This window comes from Cololabis saira, chromosome 9 (assembly GCF_033807715.1).
Source record: "Cololabis saira isolate AMF1-May2022 chromosome 9, fColSai1.1, whole genome shotgun sequence".
In the NCBI taxonomy this organism is placed as follows: Eukaryota; Metazoa; Chordata; class Actinopteri; order Beloniformes; family Belonidae; genus Cololabis; species Cololabis saira.
Window position 1 is genome coordinate 34,158,961 of NC_084595.1, and position 21,316 is coordinate 34,180,276.

A 21,316-nucleotide genomic window follows, 5' to 3' on the forward strand; every position below is an offset into this window, starting at 1 on the left:
TCATGCTTGCTTCTCGACTGACCCTTGGCATCTTTGTCAGGATGGAGTGCGAAGGAAATCCTGCAAAGTGAAGACACTCACTGTTTCACTTCACTTTTTGCATACAGCAGTTTTAAATCAGGAAATGTGTGTTTCTTCATGAGCACATAACACATAAAAGAGGAATGGAACAGAAATGTGACTCTATGTCAAAAACCAACTTGAGTAATAGTGTAGTGCAGTGCTGATTTGGGTTTGAACGGTTAGAAGGAGCAAAACACTTAATATGATGTGATTTGCGACCATATGGTAACAGGTGTGAGGACAGCTGTGGACATGAGGCCTCCCTTGTTCAATACTCTTAAGTGGGGAGGGGCTCTAGATGGAGTTTCATCTGATTTCCTCTGGGCGTTCAGCTGATGACATCCGTTAACCCTCACGTCTGTTAGTGGGCTTGAGTTACGAAGTGGGGAAGGTGTAAAGATGTAGAGCTTCCCCGAAAGCTTTAGATAACATGACTCACTCTGGAGATAAAGTATTGAAACGCAGCTGCAAGTTTTTCTCTTTTGGCCACTTCTTCTTGTATTGAGCCTCCTGTGACCCGGTTCCTGCCAAATGGCTGCTGTGTTTGTGAGTGCCTCCCTTGGACAGGAAGCTGAGTCGTGATGGTGCTGATAGTAATGAGTCCCATTAAGCCTGGAGACGCATGATAGTATGAGAGAGACACAGTGGGGGCATCCCTTTGCTCTGCTTTTCTCCTCTTTTTGTATTTACCACACCACTTTCTGTTTTCTTGTGTTTCCTCCTCCGCACAGGCCAAGGAGGAAAGAATTGTGCTTGAAGGGAGAGGATATTTCAGGGTTCACGAGTCACCCACCCCTACTGGGGGAGACTTCGTAAAACTAATAAGAATGATTGTCGCAGAGCAGCATGCCTGATGGGACTAACGCCTTGAGGCGTAAACACAGATGATTTTGCTTAAAGTTACACTCACCGGTCACTTTATCAGGTACATCAGGTTAACCCAGGGGTCGGCAACCCGCGGCTCTAGAGCCGCATGCGGCTCTTTAGCGCCGCCCTAGTGGCTCCTGGAGCTTTTTCAAAAATGTTTGACCTTTTTTTTCCTTTTTTTTCTTCTTTTTTTTCCTCTTTATTTTCTTTTTTTCCTCTTTTTTTCCTTTTTCTTCTTTTTTTTCTTTCTTCTTTTTTCCTTTCCTTTTTAATCTCAACATTTCGACTTTTTTCTCGAAATTGTACTTCAACATTAATCTCGACATTTCAACTTTTTACTCAAAATTTTGACTTTTTTCTCGACATTTCGACTTTTTTCTCGTCATTTCGACTTTTTTCTTGACATTTCCACTTTTTTTCTCAACATTTCCACTTTTTTCTCGAGATTGTACTTCAACATTAATTTTGACATTTCGGCTTTTTTCTCGACATTTAGACTTTTTTCTCAACATTTCGGCTTTTTTCTCAACATTTTGGCTTTTTTCTCGACATTTCTCCTTTTGCCATTTGCCTTCATTCTAAGGCTGATACAAGACTTTTAATTTTTTTGCGGCTCCAGACATATTTGTTTTTTTGTGTTTTTGGTCCAATATGGCTCTTTCAACATTTTGGGTTGCCGACCCCTGGGTTAACCTAATAAAGTGGTGTATGTGACGGTATACTTTGTCTCAGGGGCCTGTTAATCAGAGCTACATCTGTGAGAAATGATGATAATTTCAGCTTTTGAAGCAGACTCAGTTTGGGGAATCTGTGGGGAATGAAAGGATAAATACTTACAGCAACACACCATATGCAGACACAGCAAGTGCAGGCCTGCCACGTATGACGCAAGAAAATGGGCCCAGACTTTTCCCCTTGGGTGGGATCGTCGACGGTTTTAGCCCCAGAAATTCATACTGAGATTTCTTGCCGAGCAGACTTCTTGAAACCTTTCACAAAATCGCAAAAGCTTTTGTGCTGATGGATAATTTAGGGATTTTTTTTACCACATTGCACAATTTAATATAATAAAAATCATTCATTATCATATAACATCTCCAGGTATTTAATATTCGAATTTAATTACCTCCTATGAGGTTCAACCACATTCATGACAGATTAAGGGCAATTTTGACAGGTCATAAATATTTCAACCACAAAAGCTGCTTTAACAAAACATGCCTCACTCTGTTCAATGATCAAATGCGCTGCCCCTATTGTCATTTCTTTAAATGAAAGATGCACTCTTTCTGCTTTTTTGAAGGATGATCGGATTTTTACAAAGTGATAGTGAAAATGAGATTAGTGATTATAACAATATAGAAACTAGTGATCCGTGATGCTGGAGTAATAATGCTGAATTAATGTGAACTTTTTTTAATGAACCCGTTTGTTCAGTAATGTATCAATTAGTCAAGTGAGTACCATACAGTAATAGTCCAAAAGATGTTTGTGTTGATCAATTGGTCTACAAAATGACTGATCTGAAAGGACATAGTATAGTTCAGGGGTCTCCAACCCTGGTCCTTGAGGGCCGGTGTCCTGCATGTTTTAGATGTTTCCCTGCTTTAACACACCTGATTCAAATTAATAATCGTCATCAGCTTGTCATCCAGGGCTGCACAATTCTGTTAATGACACAGTCACTTGTATCATGGTGCAATGAAGCAGGGAAACATCTAAAACCTGCAGGGACACCGGCCCTCGAGGACCAGGATTGGTGACCCCTGGTATAGTTGATATGCATGGTACCAGTCTTTTACCATTTAAGAAAAAAAGGGATGATAGTGATGAAAAACTGTGTGCCTAATGATCTACTCTGTTATTTTTTTCCTTTTAAGCCTCTGTGGGATGTCATTTTTAATAACAGCTTAACATCAACTCCCTGAGAGCAGCTGTTCTAAAAGCACCAACCTCATCTCTGTTGATTTGACATTTTTCTGATTATATCTCAGGAAAAAAAGGCAAAGAAAACCAAACTAGCAATTATTGTCATCAAGGTTTGGGTTCAGCGAGTAATAAAAGTCCAAATGTTACCGTCTTGAATAAGGATGAGATCTTGTGATGGATGATGTGTTGTGTTCTGGTTGCATGCGTCCAGGAAAAGTGGACATGTGACTAATAGATTTTTACCTTCTCCAGTCTGATCTTATTATGAAATTAGTGGTAACTACATGGTGTATAGATTTTCTTTTTTTCAAATGTGGATCATAGTTTACATTAACATTTGCCAGCTTCCTGGAGCATTTTTAATACTTTCTGCTTACAGTTCCAATGACATTAAAACTGGAGAGTAAATGCTGTGAAATGATTACACAGTATATATTGGGCTGAAATCTCAATGAACCATTCACTACTCATTAACAGTAGGCTGCAGTATATAGAGAGTTTCAAATGACACAACAAAGGAGTAATTCAACTGCTTGGGAGCAGTTTCTTATTAGAATTCCCTGATTTGCAGATGTTGGTCTGTTTCCTCTTGATTTTTCAGCCGAATGACATCATTGAGTTGAAAGAAACAGTGGCAAAGCTTGTGTGTTTTGAAGAATGCCATTGTGGTTATTGTCAGAGATCTTAAACCTGAAGCTCTGTCTCATGCCGAGGTCCAAAAATCCCAGAAGCTGCGTTTTTAGACCACTGTGGTCAACTTGAAAAAGCAACGTTTTTTTTTAAAAGTGGGTTACGGCCCAGTCCATACGTAACGCTGTTGAACTTTGTGTCCTGCCAGTTAAAAGCCATGAAAGCATTGTTAAAAGTCAAATATTTGCCCCTTTTGAAGTCTAGACTCTGGGTTGCTCCCACCATAGAAAAAATAATACATCGACTAGCAATTGTGTCTTTGAGGTTTCAGTGAAACGCAATAATCAAGACTCCACTTCCTGTTAGACACATGGCACAAGCTGCTTTTGGTATAATTGAGCTAAATGACTAAAATTCAAAGCACTGTTTTGATCCTGACAGGAGCTTTGGTTTTGTGTTACAAAAGATGCCAGGAGAGGCCTGCTGAAGAGAGAGACAGATGTTGTCTGCTGTGACAAGCTGTTTGTCTGCTACTGGTGGAATAATGTCAGCATGGCCCTGCTGGCAAGAGCTGATTACTGCTTTCTTTGCTGATCTTTTTATAGATGAGCCCCTAATGCTCATCAGTGAATGCAAGTTAACGATTCCCCAAAGTGTGTGTGTTTGTGTACATACACATTATATTTCTTGTACGTTGCATGTTTCTTGTTCTTTTGAATTGCATGACTTTTGTCTTTCCAGTGACGATTGAAAGGGAGGAAAGGGCACATATTGTTGAGCGGTTATCTTTACAAACCCATATTATGGGTCTGTTTTACAGGTTAAAAATTATCTTGGGTACACACTTTGTTAACGCAGCAAATAACATGCCCTTAGACCGGGGCTCCAGAGCCGCATGCAGCTCTTTAGCGCCGCCCTGGTGGCTCCTGGAGCTTTTTCAAAAATGTTTGAAAAATGGAAATAGATGGGGGAGGGGAATATATTTTTTGCGTTAATATGGTTTCTGTAGGAGGACAAACATGACACAAACATTCTTAACGTTTTCCAATGCTGTAAAAATGTATAGAATAAATATTACATTTCAACATTTCCGTTAACGAAATGTCGAGAAAATAGTAGAAATGTCGAAATTAATGTTAAAATACAATTTCAAGAATAAAGTCGAAACTTTTTTCTCAACATTTCAACTTTTTTCTCGACATTTCAACTTTTTTCTCAACATTTCAACTTTTTTCTCAACATTTTGACTTTTTTCTTGACATTTCAACTTTTTCTCAACATTTTGACTTTTTTCTTGACATTTCGACTTTTTTCTTGACATTTTGACTTTTTTCTCGACATTTTTACTTTTTTCTCGACATTTCAACTTTTTTCTCGAAGTGCATAATGAAAAAAAAATATTCCTCCTCTAAAATATTATTTTTATTTTTCTCCTGCCTGGCCCTAATACTCTTCCATAGATTTGCGTAACAAAAAGAGTCGTGTGGAAAGACATTAGCAGCTACATTTGCAGCGGAGGACCTTCATTCTAAGTCTTATACAAGACTTTTAATTTTTTGCGGCTCCAGACAAATTGTGTTTTTTGTGTTTTTGGTCCAATACGGCGCTTTCAACATTTTGGGAGGCCGACCCCTGCCTTAGACCCTTAGACAGGAAAAAGGGATTAAAAAAATATATACATATTTGTTTTGATGTTTTCCTCTTGACATTATTATTTTGATATGAATAGAAACTGGAGAGATTCACTGAAATCTCAACATGAGTGTAGTTTCAAAGAGAAACCAATTCAACCGAAGCGCAGACACTAGAAGCTTTCTGACGCTTTTATACATTAACCTGCACATTGCATTGCAAGTGAAGCAGAGTTACTCAGCACTTTTTCCAAAAATACTAGCAGCATGAAGGAGTTGGCCTGTGAAGCCTGTGACTTTTGTACAGATGCGAGGTGGGGCGTATATGCGAGATCCCACCGTCGCCGCCTCTGTCCACTGTGTTGGCACAACTACACTGCTCCAACAAACCTGTTCAGTGGCCAGATGGCAAGAATAGCCATGAGGTGTGAGTGTTTTGTGTATAGTTGTGTATATTTATGGGGTTAACTTTGTAGGCTTAAAGTACACAAGTGCGAATTGCACAATACCACTGCTGTTTCTGGTAATAACAGAGCGAAAAAAAGTTGAACATGTGGCAGGACATTCCTGTAACGGTGTGTTTGTGCGTCTGTGGTGTCTCCGTGGTGAAAAGTATATTCTGTAATATGCCTCATGTAGTTGTTTTCTCAAAGTGTTTTATGGTGATTGCTTTATTTAATTGTCATCATTTAGTTTTTTTTTTAATCTTCTGTTTGTTACTTTGTCTTCTTAGCCCTTGTCTTGGTATTTACATTTAGTTTCTTTTATGACAGCGGGGTAGTTATGTGTTTAAATAAAGTGCTGCTGCTCTGACGGACTTTGCTCTTTGTGTACATTTGTTTACGTTTCTCCCTCCCATGCCACAACCTAATTTCACATTCATTTTCTGTGCTGACATGTTGGGTGATTGATGGGAGTGGAGAAAGTGATATAAACAGCATGATCAAAGTAGGTTGTGGCCAACTTCAGTACAGCATGTAAACTGCCTAACCCACATTGTGTAGAAATAATATGTCAGTCAGTGGTTTTTTTTTATCTTTGAAGAATGCACTAGCTAAATTTGCATGATGTTTCCTTACATGTTTCATGACTTTGCTGCTTCAGTTTGATATACTTGCATTCCTCCATTCTGTCGTCATTTATGGTTTTATGCTGATAATTGGTAACAGGGATGTCGTAACAATTGCAATGGGGACTTATGCATTCACGAGATTGACCACAGGGGAAGCAGCCAGGAATGTGACCCAGTTACTTAAGTCTTTGCCCTTTAACTCTTTGCTCTGTCGAATTATTACAGCAAACAGTGTCTCTGACACTCACAAAAGCAACACATGCACGCTCACACACATAGTGAAAACATGATTACATATTGTTATATATGCAAAACTATCCTTTTTGTCATCGAGCTGAAGGGCTTTGAAGGGCATGTTCTGCAGACTTTGGTTGGACTCTAATGACATGGTGGATTAATTACAAAGAAATAGACAGTGAACTGGCTCTGAGGAGATGGCATGTCTCCAATAAATTGGGGCAGTGTTTCTGTTCTGTTCTCCCCTCCTTTTTGCAGAAGGCTACAGACGGGTATGCGCAATTTCGCACACAAACACCATCATCCTGATATGTTAGAAAAAGTACTTCATTCCGGTGTCATTTTGATTTCCTGCCTGGTGTGACCCTTAAATCAGGGCACAGTATTTATTCCAATGCTTGTATGGTTGCCAGCATGACAAAGCCTGTAGACAGCCGGCAGAGATGTGCTTTCTGTAGAGGGCAAACAATAGCTTGAATAGAATCACCATGGCTGACCAATTCAAAATAATGTGAGTTGGTACAGTGTTGGAGTTTTATATACGCTGCTGCATTCATGTTGATGGAATTTGCAGACGTTTTTGTAAATGTTTGTAATTCCTCTGTCTCAACAAATATTTTACGCTGATTGTTTTTTTTTTTTTTTTTTTTTAAATTCTCCTCCTCCTTACCTACATGTTTCCAACATTTGTTTCAGACACTCCTCTGCAGAGATCAGACGTCATTTCAGCGGGAACTATGGCTTTCAACACAGCCGGAGCAACTCTAATGCTTCGGCCTCGGCCTGTCTCACTGTGGTGAGTTTCCTTCTATGAAAAAAAATACATTCAAGTTAGTAGTTTTTTTTTTTTTTTTTTTCATGTTTTTTATATGAAGTTGTTTTCAGATCATCTCAGTTTTCGCCTTTGATGAATTTACAGATAACTTTGAGCTAGCCACTTGCAGCAGGCAGGTCTCACAAAGATGATTATAAGAAACACAAGCTATATTTTTTAATTTATACTTCTGATTATTTTTGTTTCAATTATTTCACTTATAAAAATGTAATGCAACTAAAATCAGTGTTTCACATGTTATCTTATTTCACTCATTTACTGATGTAATGCCTCATTTAGAGGAATAAATACGACCATAAGGTTTGCAAAGATGTTTCACGTAGTTCTCCACTTATGCAACTTTAATATCTCTGTTTATAACTAGAACCCATTAAAGGGTTTTTAACATCATCATCCTTACATCTTCTTTACTACTACCACTACTAGTACTACTAACAATAATAATGCATTATATTTGTAAGGCACTCTTCATCCAAAAATCTCAGTGTGCCGCAGAGCCAGTACATAAAACAATAATAAGTCATAAAACTCAACTTAAAAACACCTTCCTGAATAAAAAGGTTTTTAAGTCAGTCTTAAAAGAGTCCACTGACATTTTTACTGACATTAGGCTACAATAAGACATTAAGTTTTGTGTCTAGTCTTGAGGATTTTGTTTTGAATCCAAACAATCCTGCAACAGCACAATTGAATGGCTTCTGCAAAGACATTAAAACTGAGCTTTACCAGAAATATTTTTTTTTTTTGCCTTTTATAGTGGATGAGAGCATAGCCAAGGATTAACATGCTTTACACTTTAATGTGGTTTGGAAAACTCTGAGTCCCTTATTTTCTGTAGTGGCTTGATTGCTATTATTGCAGGTTGGTTTCTTGCTTTGTCGGCTGAAGCCTCGCAGACAGATTCATGATTCTTCCTCTCTTAAGCAAGCAGACAGAATGATGTACTTTAATCCTTTACAGGGATTTGTTCCCACTACACTGCTTGTCTCTGTGTGGTACCCTCTGAGCCTCTGTCTCTGCCTCCCAGCTATCTGTTTCTCACTCTTAGATATTTCTATTTCAGTCTTTTCCCTCACCTTTCCTCCCCTCTTTGCTCCCCCCGATATATTTACAATTTTGAGTCGTTTTTTTAACTATTTAGGCACCATGCCTCCTGATTTGTCTATTTTTTAGTTTGACTTATTTGAAGGCCTTCTGTAAATTCACTGTAATGATCCTTGAATTTGTCAGTTGACAGTGACTGCTGACAGCAGTGCTTGGACCATCCATCCTAACTAGTGGCGTCCATCACGGTTAATCTCTAACCTGTTTGGGAAATGGGTCAATGCCTTGCCTACTGACAGGCACTGGATGCAGCCTGCTTACCTTGCAGCTTATGCAGGCAAATCTTTAATATGTCTGGATTTGAGCAAGGGTTTTAATTCCATAATCTCTGGGATGGTGGTTTCCCATTATTCAGTAGTCATGCCTAGCACAGGGATGAGGAAGGAATGTCTGGGGCTGCAGTCAGGAAGCAGATTGCCATGTTGACTGTCACTATTTGATTCATTTGACTTTATTTCATTTTTGCTTCAAGGGGACCTATTATTATGGCATCTAATACCTATTTTAAACAGGCCTTGAATGTCTTAAAAACAAGCTTTTGATTGTTTTTGCTAAATAAATTAGAAATTCAGCCTCTAAACCATGTCTTTATCATCACAGTCTCTAACCTCCTTCTCTATGAGGGATTCTGAGTGGGCGGGGCTATGATAATGAGGCACTGTGCTGATTGGCTGCCTGAATGACGCGATACAACTCTACGAAAAAATGGCGGAAGCTCCGGCCGACGGAGTTACACCGTGTCCTAACTGCATGCGATGCAAGCGAGCGTCAGCGACAAAATGAATTCCATTGCTTTATTTTCTATTGGACTGTCCTAACTGGCGCGGCGCGGCGCAACGTAGCCCGCCGTTTTGACAGCCTGTCCTAACTGCACACGAGCGTCCGAATATCGCGTCGCACTGCGTGGCATCGGACGCTCTCTGTCCACACTGAAAGCGTTATGGGCCCCCGCGTTATTTTGATTGACGCTTTTTAAAAGCCTGATTTATGGTTCCACGTTACACCAACGCAGACCCTACGGCGTAGGCTATGCCGTCGATTTTACGCGGAACCATAAATCAGCCTTTATTCTCTGCACTACCCGCTCGTGCACTCCTGAAAGAAACTCCTAAAATAACTCCTAAAAGAGACAAGTAAAAGATGGGTGAGTATTTGTAATCTTCCTACGTTTGTACTTTCTAAACAGAAAACAAGCTTGATATTGTGATATTTAAATGTTCTTCTATTTTTGTTCCTGCCGCTCGCATTGAAAGCTGGTTGAAAGCGCTGTAGGAAACAGTCATGGATGAGGAACGGCTGATCCAGTTAGTTGAAATGAGAAGTTTTCTCTATGATACCCCCTCATTTCACTACAAAAACCTCAATAAAGTTGCAGAAAGAAATATTATCTTATTATTATATTATTATTATATATTATCTTATTATCTTATCAGAACCTTCCAGCTCCCTGGCGATCTCCCTCCAGCCAGCTGCCTCTCTATTGAGGTTCTTGTATTGAAATGACTGTTTCCTACAGCGCTTTCAACCGGCTTTCAACGTGAGCGACAGGAAGGAAATAGAAGCAGGGCGTCCGACAAATGTTCAGCTCAAAACAGCGTGCCGCGCTGCGCGTCGCTCGCAGCCAGTTTGGATAGTCCAATAGAAAATAAAGCAATGGAATTGTTTTTGTCGCTGACGCTCGCTCGCATCGCATGCAGTTAGGACACGGTGTGAGCTGAACATTTGTCGGACGCCCGGCTGCTTCTCTTTTCTTCCTGTCGCTCGCGTTGAAAGTCGGTTGAAAGCGCTGTAGGAAACAGTCATGGATGAGGAACGGCTGAGCCAGTTAGTTGAAATGAGAAGTTATCTCTATGATTCCTCCTCATTTCACTACAAAAACCTCAATAAAGTGGCAGCTGCTGGAGGGAGATGGACAGAGAGCGTCCGATGTCACACAGTGCTACGTGATAGTCGGACGCTTGCATGCAGTTACACGGTTTTATAGTTGAGGGCATGGTTTGCATTTTGGTTACGTAACGAAAGGGAGCAGAATCTGAACGGCTCATAGAAGTCACATGACACTGGATGGCTCATCCGGGCGGCTGTACAGACACTGCAGAATTTGGTTGCTTTCCTCCTCTGAGTTGGCAGGCTGAGGGGAGACCACTTTATATATGTTAAAGCAAGAGAAAACCTGTTTTTCATAGTAGGTCTCCTTTAAGTTAATTTGTGCCTAAAATTCTGAACAGTGTTGTCTGATAAGTTGTACAGTTTTAGGTTTGTCGAAAGAGTTGGCACCATTTGCATTGTGCCTATGAGATGTACTGTTTTTTGTGTGTGTATGTGTGTGTATATGTGTGTATACTCTGTTCCTGTGTGTTGAAACATTGGCTGATGGAGGGAGGCATGGCTGATGTCACTTCCTTTAATGTGGTTTCCCCTTGAAGTGTAAAGCTCAAGGCTTGAGATCGTCTTCCAAACATCTTTTAGTTGAAACATTTGTAATCAAAACTTCAGTTTGGAGTGGTTTTTAACACCATTTCCACTTTTAGAAATATTGAGGCTTTCTTCTCAACTATCCTCGACGTGTCAAGTTCTAGAAATATGAAGAAGGTTTTAAACAGATATGTGAATGGGGTAGTGGCTTAGTTTCAGCCAAAATCGTTCAACGTCAGTGTAAGCGCCGCGTTGTGCAGGTTCCTATATCCGCAGTGCGCCATTTTATGCACTTCCCTTTTATAGTGCACACTTTTCAGCAGGGTAAGTTTTTTTTATTTGTTCGAGTACTCGTGTCAGATAATAAAACTTGAAAATTACTTTATTAATATGCTTAAATGTAGATGTACTTTTTAGGACCAATGGTTGTCTTTAGTTCATTGCACATTTGATGTTTCTCCTGGCTCTTTTTTTTTCTGCCAAAGTACACTTGTGTTGCTACATTTCTAATGATTTTGAATGGCTTCATTTTACATAAAATTCCATTCATCAGAAAAAAACAGTTTTTTCGTGGCTTTTCAAAAACATTTTTAATTTATCTTTTCTATTGATGCATATTGCTGCCCTTCCATGTTTATTTTGCAGCTCAGGTTGCTTTTAAAGACAGTTTTCAGGTTCATAAATTAATTCAGTACATCACCTTCGTAATCCTCATTGAGTAAGCTGATTTAAAAGTCACAGATTTTCTTTGGCGAGGAGTCACAGATTCTTACTGGCCTCTCTGACTCCCCAGAGCAGCAGGAACCGATCAGAAGCATGCATAGATTTGCATCCATTAATTTTAGCTGAACAAAAAAAAAGTCTTTCTATAGAAAGGAGGCGTTCCATGTGCGGGTCTCTTATTCAAAAATGATAATGATATAGTTGTTCCTTCTAGCTAGAAGTGTATTGTTGTCTCTGTTCCATGGTAACCATTACTCAGCCATGGGAGGCATTTTGCTAGACTGCTTTACAGAGAAAAATACATCTCCGGGTACGCTGATGTGCAAATACATGTCTGAAGGCAGATGGAATTTGCACTGCTTTTAAAAGTTCATAGAACAATGATTCATGTTGTTGCTGCAGCTAACCCCACCCCTTCTTTGTGCACACACATTTTACTGTGAATGACACAGGCTGGTTATTCTCTGCATTTTTCTCTTTTGCTTTCCCTTATAAATATTGCACAACCTTACCGCGTAAGATGCAACCTGTTTGTGTGCTTTTTGGGGATTTTGTGCATAAAAATCTTGAACATTTGACAAAAATGTTTTAAATACTTTGGTGCACACATATTTGATTTCATGATACAGTGAATTGGCTATGTTATTCTTTTTCATACTTTTCAGTACAATATGCTGCCAGCTGCAGCCTGTGGAGTGTTATCAGATTGGTTATCTGCCCAGTTTTAAAAGTTTTTGTCACTTTTCAAAGCGGCACTTGCTTCATAAAGGTTCCTCTTTTTACAAGCACAACAAACCAGGCCCCCAGGAGGCACATGCATATACAATATATACTGTCTCATCAGCTGTGCTTTTTGTTTCCTCTCTGGCTCATTTTTTTCTACTTTTGAAGCCAGAACGGGAATTGGTTTCATTGTGTGTTGAGGATAACTATGACCTTAACCTCTACAGTACTTCAGAGTACCTGTGCATTAACATAGTACCGGTAAAAGCTTAGATTTTAATTTGCTGTAGCAGGGTGTGGGATTTTAGCATCTCTGTCTAAAAATAGGTTTGTAGATAAGAAAAATAAAACAGCATGACTGCTTAATACAACCCCGTTTAATCCAGTTTCTATTTGTGCGTTTGTATCTTTTAGTTCCTTGAGAGGTACTAGCTATTAGAAAGTCATGATTCAACATGTTTGGTCCCACCTGCTTCACGGTTTGGTTTCTTTTTTTCAAACATTTTCTGCACATTTAAGGTTAGAACTCACCATTCATAAGCTCTGTCTTGTGTCCTGATGTTAAGGTCAGTGCTAATGTTTGTTTTTGTGACTGTTTTTGTGGCACTTATTTTCATCATACAGTTTTATGGGTTTTACATCAAAGTTGAAAATACTTGAGCATTGTCCCTTTTGTTTGGGTCGCTGTTGATTGCCTGCTTTGCTGTATATGTTGTATATTTAATGGTGATGCTTGTTTCTGAATATTATTGTGGTTTTATCACACTTTCTTCAGCCTCCGACGTATGACGCAGTGGAGCCTTTGGACCTGGAGGAGTTTCTGATGTCACAGTTGAAAAGTGGAGACGCAGCTCTGATGCAAGAACTTGGAGACTTTCCCGACGATGACCTGAAAGTGGAGTTGGTGGAGAAGGAGCATCGCACCACTCGGCACTCTGTCCCAGAGGAAGGGTGGGTTGTAGATGGTGTTTTTAGAGGACAAAGAAAAAAAGATCAGCTGACAGAAAACAGTGTTTTTCAATTTTAGTTGCTGAACTATTCAAGGGTGTTCATACGGTTTCAAAACAGTGAGCAAAATGCAGTACTTCACAATGTAAACAGATAATCTGAATGTCTTCATTAACTGTAAATTGTTCAGAGACATTGTTTTATCTTAGTTTATACATTTATCTGTCCACAGTTTGGCCATGAAGTACAGATTTAAATAAGTGAAGAATTTAAGGTTTACAGTTGTCTGCCTGCAAGTATTTCTATGTACATATCTTTTTATTGTCCTCATCCTTTAACAGAGTGGAGTTGGATCCTCATGTAAGAGACTGCATTAAGAGTTACACACAGCCATGGCTTGTAGTCTCCAGAAGGTAAACCCCTTAAATGTAATATATTGTGAGACTCTTTCTCATTCTGCTACAGACACATACACTCTATTTCCTATGTTGCAAGAGACATCTGTTTGTTATTATTGAGGACTGATTTAGATTGTAGTGGTGTGTAGGTGAAGTAAAAGTGTTGATCTTTGCTTTGGGTGTGTGTTTAAAGGTGCCAGGGGGATGGCTGGAGCACGTATTCAGAGCGAGCTGGCCTGCACAAACTCCTGCAGAAACAAGTCTTTGAGTCTGACGCTCAGCCAGAAACAACAGACAAACCAGTAAGAAACATAAATGCATAGACACTATCTGATATTTCTTTTGTGAAAGCACCTTCTACTTTTGTTCTACAAAGACAATAATAGTGGTTGCTTTTTCTTGGTTTATATGTGCTCGGTATACATTTTCTGAACTACCGGTATGTTGTATTAGAATTGGAGGAATTTACTGGCTCTGGCAGACTCCGTCAAGGTGATGCCATCGTGTATAAAACACTTGGTTCAATCTTTTAACATTACAGCTTTTATCAAACTCAGAAATATGAACCTTGAAGAAGTTGCTGTCTCTCCTGCTGTGACTGCCATGTAATCCTCCTCACATGTTTGTGTTCATGTGCATTTGAACAGAACCTTTTATGTTCATGATATTTTTATAGATTTCACACATGATGCGTAGCTGCTTAAAACAGACTCACAACTTCCCTGTTTCCATTGTGGCCTAGCAACTACCAAAACCGTTCCTCTTCACTTCTTCATTATACACACAATTGGACTAATCTGAAAGTAAATGTAGAAAAGTGCAGTTAGAAAAGTTGGATTTTAGATATGTTAGGAGAGGAGATGTGCTCCAAAGAGATGCATCCCTCCGTAGGGATAGAGTTTAAAGTCATAGGGTCTAGAACTTTATTTGGGCGGCCAAGGGTAGTCAGTGGAGTTCAGTGAGTAATGGTATGATGTTTGCGGTTTTTACCTGCTATTGTTCATTTAATAATTGCCCCGGGGTCATGCTCTGGGTCTCTGGAAAGGCCCTAGAGACAACTTGCAATGTAATAGACACTATATAAATAAGATTGAACTGAATTGATGTGAGCAGTTTTTGATTGGTTCAAGCAACCAGCTAAATAGGGCTGGTGTTCAACCAACCAATGAGAGGTAAGCATGGCCTGAACCAGGAGTTATGTAGCATGTTGAGGTGGGTGTGGCCTGATTTTTACATTTTTTATGCAATACAAAGTGGCATGTTTGAGATACAGATACGACACAGTCAGAGAAAGACCACTGCTCATCGATCAACCAGGTTTCTTACAACCTTGGCTCGACAGAGGCAACTTGGACATTGACTTTGTTCTGGATAGACTGGTTAGCTGGGATCAGGCAGTGTAATCTTAGAGGCTTAGCTGAAGATGGTGTTCCTTCATCTATGCAGATGTATCCAACAGTTGAGATTTGTGGGGGAAACCGTGAATTCATTAGGTGGGTATCCTCTGTACCAGAGACAAGAAAAAAGGCAAGGTGATAAGCGGCTCCTAGGATGGGGGGTATAACAAAGAAGAGGGGCCCCAGCTGTGGAGAGACGACTGGTTATGAACATTTGCCTTTGCCGGGACATGCTGAAGCAGTGGCCTGGGACATGAGATTCAAACCACGAGTATGCTTTGCCTGAAATTCCCATTTTCAAGAATATGGATAGCAGGATATTGTGGTTAACCAGTAAACTGCTATTCAGTGGAGCCCCCTTCAAAAAGCCTTTTTCCGAGTGAAACTTGTGGCCTGCTGTGGGCTACACTTGAATAATTCCTAACTAATGTCACTTCTCTCTTATTTTGCTGACGTCATGGGAGTCGGATATTGTGTAGATCTGATTCTGTATGCTTCTGTATTCTGTATGAGAAGTCGATGATAAAACAGCAAATGTTCCTTAAAGCAAAACACAGGCCTTTAGTACATGTAAAAATATCAATTTTGATTTCATTTAAAGCATCGTCTAGCTGTAGCAATCTCCCATGCTTGCTATTGGCACAAACCAGACCCAATTAAATTATTAATGTAGTTCTAGCTCCCGTCCCGTCTGGACAGCTGGGTACCGCTTATGCTACTATGTCACACATCAATTACAATGAAATAACCCACAGAGCTCAAGCGGTCATCATAGCAGAGGCACCTTAGATAAATGAAAATGAGGGTATTACTAAGGAAGAGCCAAAAAAAAAAGTTACGTAATTCTAAACATCTTAAAAGTGACTTAACCTCCACCACCCACAGTGCTAAATCTTGCTAACGTCCCTCTGTGTTGCTTTAATGGAAATGTTGTTCTTTTCCCAGCTGGCTGTGGACATGTGTTAGGCACCGTGTCTGCTGTTAAGTGATTCTTATTTGGATTAAATTGTTATTGATACACAGATTTAACATGCAGTCAAATGGCAAGTTTTTATAAAACATTTTCTTAGGAAATCTTAGATTTTTGACACTTTTAGGTAAAGCTGGAACCATAGGAATAACCTGAAAAGGAAAATTTCCTTAGCATAAAGACAAGAGTGTTACAGTATCTGTTTAAATAATACAAATAATTATGGATTTTTAAGCGGTTGAAGAGAAATGCAGATAGTTTTTGGTGAACATTTGTCAGCAGCTGGTTATGCTTTGCTTTCATAACATATGAAATTAAAAACAAAAAGAAAAACTGATAAACCTCATCAAAATATAAAGTACAACAGACACTGCGATTGGATTTTAAAAGGCCGACTGCAGCCAGAGCTGTTTCCTTCTACTTTCCAATTCCATGCTAAACTAAACTTAGCCAATATCCAGTCAACCACACTCGGTGCATTGATTTAAATGCACTTCCTTAAATGTCAAGCTTTGTTTAAAGGAGAACTACAAGGAAAACTACTTTGTTCTTGAATGCCACAATGCCAAGCAAGTTAAAGTACCTTTAGTGAAGGGAAGATATTGTAATGAGATGAGCATGGCAGTCCATACTGATCAAGGCTGGAGAGAGATGACTGTGAAATGTGAGGGGGTGGGTATTTAATACTCAACACAACAGTGTCTTACTATTCCCATCACTCTTTCCAGAGTGACACTGGCCCTTTCAAGTTGGCTTTCATTGAAATAAAACTGAATATTTTACACACTGCAGCTCTCATTATGTCTACACTTGATGTTTAACAAGTTTAGTTGCATGTTGCTCATTGAATTATGTACTTAAATGTTTGTGCAAAAAAACTATCTATGCATCTACATGAAGATCTCAGGCCATACTTTGAGTAAGGATCCGTGGCTCAGTGCTCCAGTTCTTGAATTAGGACAAGTTCCCATCCTTTCTCATTGGTCTTTCTCTCACATTTCTGTCTCACACAAATACCCAGCTCCCAGGATCAGGCGGTCCCAGCCATCCAAGCTACTTTCACCAAATCCCCCCTCCCTCCTTTTGCACCATCCCTGCCAGTTCTGGTTAATCGCCCAAACTAAAAGGCCCCTTATTACTGCTGCGGGCCCCTATCATCTACATGCCAGAGAGAGAGAGAGTGACACAGAGGAGGAGAAGAACAACTATATTGTCTTTCAGTATTTAATAGCTGTGGTTCAATCTGCTTTAACAAAAAGCCCGGGGTTGTTGTTTGATGGTCTTTTGGAGCCTTACCAGGGTAGATGCATGGTCAGTCCTAGCCTGTGGTGTGAGAGGCCGGATGTGAGTTTGATGGACGATGAGAATAAAAGCGACAAGAAGAAGAAGGGGTGCGCTCTGATCGGCATACACCATGGGAATCAGGTTGTGCCATGCCTAGTAGCTGAGACTGAGTAACTCCATATGGCACCAGTGTCACGCAAAGAGCCCTCTCACTGATGCATTTTTAGCTTAAAATATATGAATTGATCACCTGACAGAATAGATATATAACATTTCTCTTAATCTTATTGTGAATTAGACAATTATTTGTTTCTTTTCTGATACATAGCTGCAAGCAGATGGCCAAGCAATTGTTTACCTGTTCACCGCTGGAAGACCCAATGTAAAAGTAGTGTAACTAATGTGAAGACACTGTCTCATGCCACAATCCCAACATCTGGTGTTGTGATTTGTTTGCCGGGTTAGGAGAATTTGTCTGTAAATGCAAGTTGAGAAATAACAAGCTAGAAGGAAGCTAGTAATGAAAGCTGCAATGTTTTAAGATTGTTCAGATTAAGAGTGGCCTGGAAATACTTCAGGATGAGACAGTTTATTTTTCATCCATGATCAAAGATAACACTCCAGTGCCTCAAAACACATCTGCATATCACATAAGGGACTTAATTAGATGTGTGAAAGTTATTGCAGCTGCCTCGCAGTTTTTTTTATCTTCTTTTTTTCTTCAGTCAAAGTCCAGCAGGGCTGAGCTGCTGACAGGACCCTTGATGGTTGTTCTGCAGAGCAGTTGCAGCAGTGGCTCAGCAAATCATTTCTGTCTTTGCATTGCAACAATCAGCCTGCTGGCTTTTCTCTGTCTGCAGGACTTGGTCAGCTACTACATGGCACGCAGATTCATATGTGATTTTCTTTTTTCTTTTTTTGGTAAATATAAAGACACTTCTTTGAGTCTCTTTGTGATGCTTGGTTCATCTATCTCTTTTCTTGACAAACCAATCACTCCTTTCTATTGTAATATCCCCATATTTATGAAATTGTTTTCACAATTGATTTGATGCCCTTCAGGGTTGAAGCTCAATGTGAAAAATGTGAGTTCCAGCAATAGTTTTATAAACGAACAACTCCTGCATCATAAATCTAACTTCACAAATTTCCTTCATTTTTGGACATGACCATAGACAATGGAATAAAGTGCTCTTATTTTCTCCACATTTATTACAGACATCGGGGAACTGCATTTTAAATTTACGAAGTTTTCCATTATTATTGGAAAACTTATTATTAGTTTCCAAGCATTAAGTTTAGATACAGGAAAAGATGTCATCAGCAAGTCATACACCAGAAATCCTACCCTCATAAGGATTTTTAATTTGCATTTTTTCTAAGCTGGACATTGGAGGAATTTATTTCAAAATTGCTTTGATAAGACCTGATGACTACTCAATTGCCAGTATTTGAAAAAAATGTTTGCAAGGGATATTAAACTTTTAAAACATTAAACCAGTTATTTAAAACTTAAGTCTTCTATCCCTTGCATCGACATCTTTCAATAGTCCTACAGCCCTGTCTGCCTATATTTTAAAGCCACCATCATTTCTGGCTGGAGGCAAAAACGTTGTTGTCCCAAATAGGGCTGAAAATGGACAGGGGAGAAGTGTCATTCAGATATTTTTGACTATAGTCTAATCCTGTGTAATCCTGTGAGTGTAATCCTTTTCCGTTTGCTATATTTATCAGAATATATGTAAATGGTAAGAGGAAGTTTAAGAGATAGTGACTCAATATTTTATCCAATCGGGAGGATTTCCTGTAGCATAATAAAACAATATTGTTTTTAGTTGAGCTGCCCAATAATACTATAACAAATTAGGACATTGCAGCCCTCCTGTCAAAGGGCCAATATCAGAGGGACAGTTGGGTATTGTTACATCGGAATGTGTTGAAGAGTTTTTTCACTTTGGAGAAAAGGTCTGATGGAGGTGGCAGGGCATAGTCTCATATATTGAAAGGATATATGAGACTCACTTTTAGTCGATTTATTTTACCAATCAATGAGACTCGTAGACACAACCATCTCTCCACCTATTTAGAAAAGGCATCTACCACTGGGTTGTTGTTAAAGTTAACCACATCTTCCAATTTTGGAACAATTTGAATACCTAGATAAGTGTAAAGAAGTTCTGTGAAATGAAGAAACGGTAAAAACAGAACATTAGAAGGGGTAGGACTAGAAAAGTTTTTTGAAACTTCATCCTACACCCTTTCAAACAGGAAATATTTATTTACATATAGATTTGTCTCTTTAATTTGCTTTGTTTTGCTTATGGTTTTCTTTGTTGTTCTTTGTTTTTTGTTTTTTTTCGGTATATACATTTTATGTATTCTGATTATTTTGTTTTTGTTTTAACCTGTTTGAATAAATAAATAAATGAAAATGAAATGAAATGAAATAAATATCCACTTTTCTAAAGAGGCGGGTACATATGTACCTTCTCTGGGTCCAAGAGCGTTATGGAGGATTTTGAGTTATTAATTTTGTAGCGAGATATACGTCCACATTTCTCAATTAAGTCTAAAAGAGATTTTTCCAGGTTTTTTAGAAAAATAATTGTCATGTCAGAGCTGTGTCGCTTAGGCGCTAAAAAACAAACAACACATTTTCAAAATAGATCCTGAAACAGACAGGAATCCAGTGCAAACGAGGCGGTACAGAAGTGATAGTATCTTTTCTTTTTTCCTGTCGAAAGGCGAGCTGCTGTGTTCTGAACAGTCTGTAGACTGCAAAGTGATAACTGATCAAGACCATTGTGAAGTCCTGTGAAGGGACATTATTCTACTGAGAAGTCTTAAATAAAATAAATTGTTTTTCGCTATTGAACTAACCTGTTTATCAGATATAAATGCACCATCAAAAATTACATCAAGGTTTCTTGCAACTGAGGGGCAGTAACAGTCGAACCGGCCAATAACGCTGAGATACCCATCTAGAAGATTCAGCTTTCCAAATGTAATGATTTCTGTATTATTTATGTTGGGACTTAAGACATTTGACACCATTCATAACTGCACATAAGACAGTTAAGCAGGGCCTAAATGTGTGACTGAATGCATGACGGCCTGATTTTATTGGTTCATCTGCAAAACAAGGAACTGAAATATCGTGCTTTTTAAAAATCAATATATACAGAGAAGAGAAGGGGGCCCAATATGGAACCTTGGGGGACTCCTTAATTAAGTGGGGACACAGCTGAAGACTACTGGCCTAACTTAACAGAAAAACTCCCATCAGACGGAGTAGATCAGAACCATTTCAAAACTGTACCCTCAATACCAACACACAACTCGAGGCGCAAAAGAAAGTTGTGGATGACTACCAAAAGCAGCAGACAAGTCCAACAGCAGCAGGGCAGCAGGGCTGATTGAATCAAGATGTGAAGTTATTGTTTGAGTCTCTTTGTGATGCTTGGTTCATCTATCTCTTTTCTTGACAAACCAATCACTCTCTTCCCTTGTAATTTTCCCATATTTATGAAAACTTTTTCACAACAATTGATGTGATGCCCTTCAGGTTTGAAGCTCAATGTGAAAAATGTGAGTTCCAGCAATAGTTTTATAAACGAACAACTCCTGTATCATAAATCTAACTTCTTCACAAATTTCCTTCATTTTTGGACATGACCATAGACAGTGGAATAAAGTGCCCTTATCTTCTCCACATTTATTACAGACATCAGGGAACTGCATTTTAAATTTACGAAGTTTTCCATTATTATTGGAAAACGTATTATTAGTTTCCAAGCATTAAGTTTAGATACAGGAAACGATGTCATCAGCAAGTCATACACCAGAAGTCCTACCCTTATCATAAGGATTTTTAATTCGCATTTTTTTCTAAGCTGGACATTGGAGGAATTTATTTCAAAATTGCTTTGATAGTGGATGACTACCAAAAGCAGCAGACAAGTCCAACAGCAGCAGGACAGCCGGGCTGATTTGAATCAAGATGTAAAGTTATTGTTTGTTTTATTTATTTTAAGAATTTATTTAAATCTAATTCAGCAATATTGTTTGAAGTGAGAGGGAACAAGCATTA

The 21,316-nt window shown here is 39.0% G+C and overlaps 1 protein-coding gene across 2 annotated transcripts in view; it reads left to right on the forward strand.

Annotated features, from left to right (window-relative positions):
* The window catches only part of dock8 (dedicator of cytokinesis 8), a 69,249-nt gene that overhangs the window by 2,454 nt on the left and 45,479 nt on the right, over nt 1–21,316 (forward strand). The window contains exons 2-5 of one of the 2 annotated variants that reach the window (XM_061729348.1): nt 7,126–7,225; nt 13,005–13,180; nt 13,519–13,590; nt 13,769–13,877. In XM_061729348.1, the coding sequence (XP_061585332.1) occupies nt 7,126–7,225; nt 13,005–13,180; nt 13,519–13,590; nt 13,769–13,877 (457 nt within the window). Of the gene's footprint in view, nt 1–7,125; nt 7,226–11,062; nt 11,108–13,004; nt 13,181–13,518; nt 13,591–13,768; nt 13,878–21,316 lie in introns of those variants that run through there. The other variant, XM_061729349.1, reaches the window with a different exon arrangement.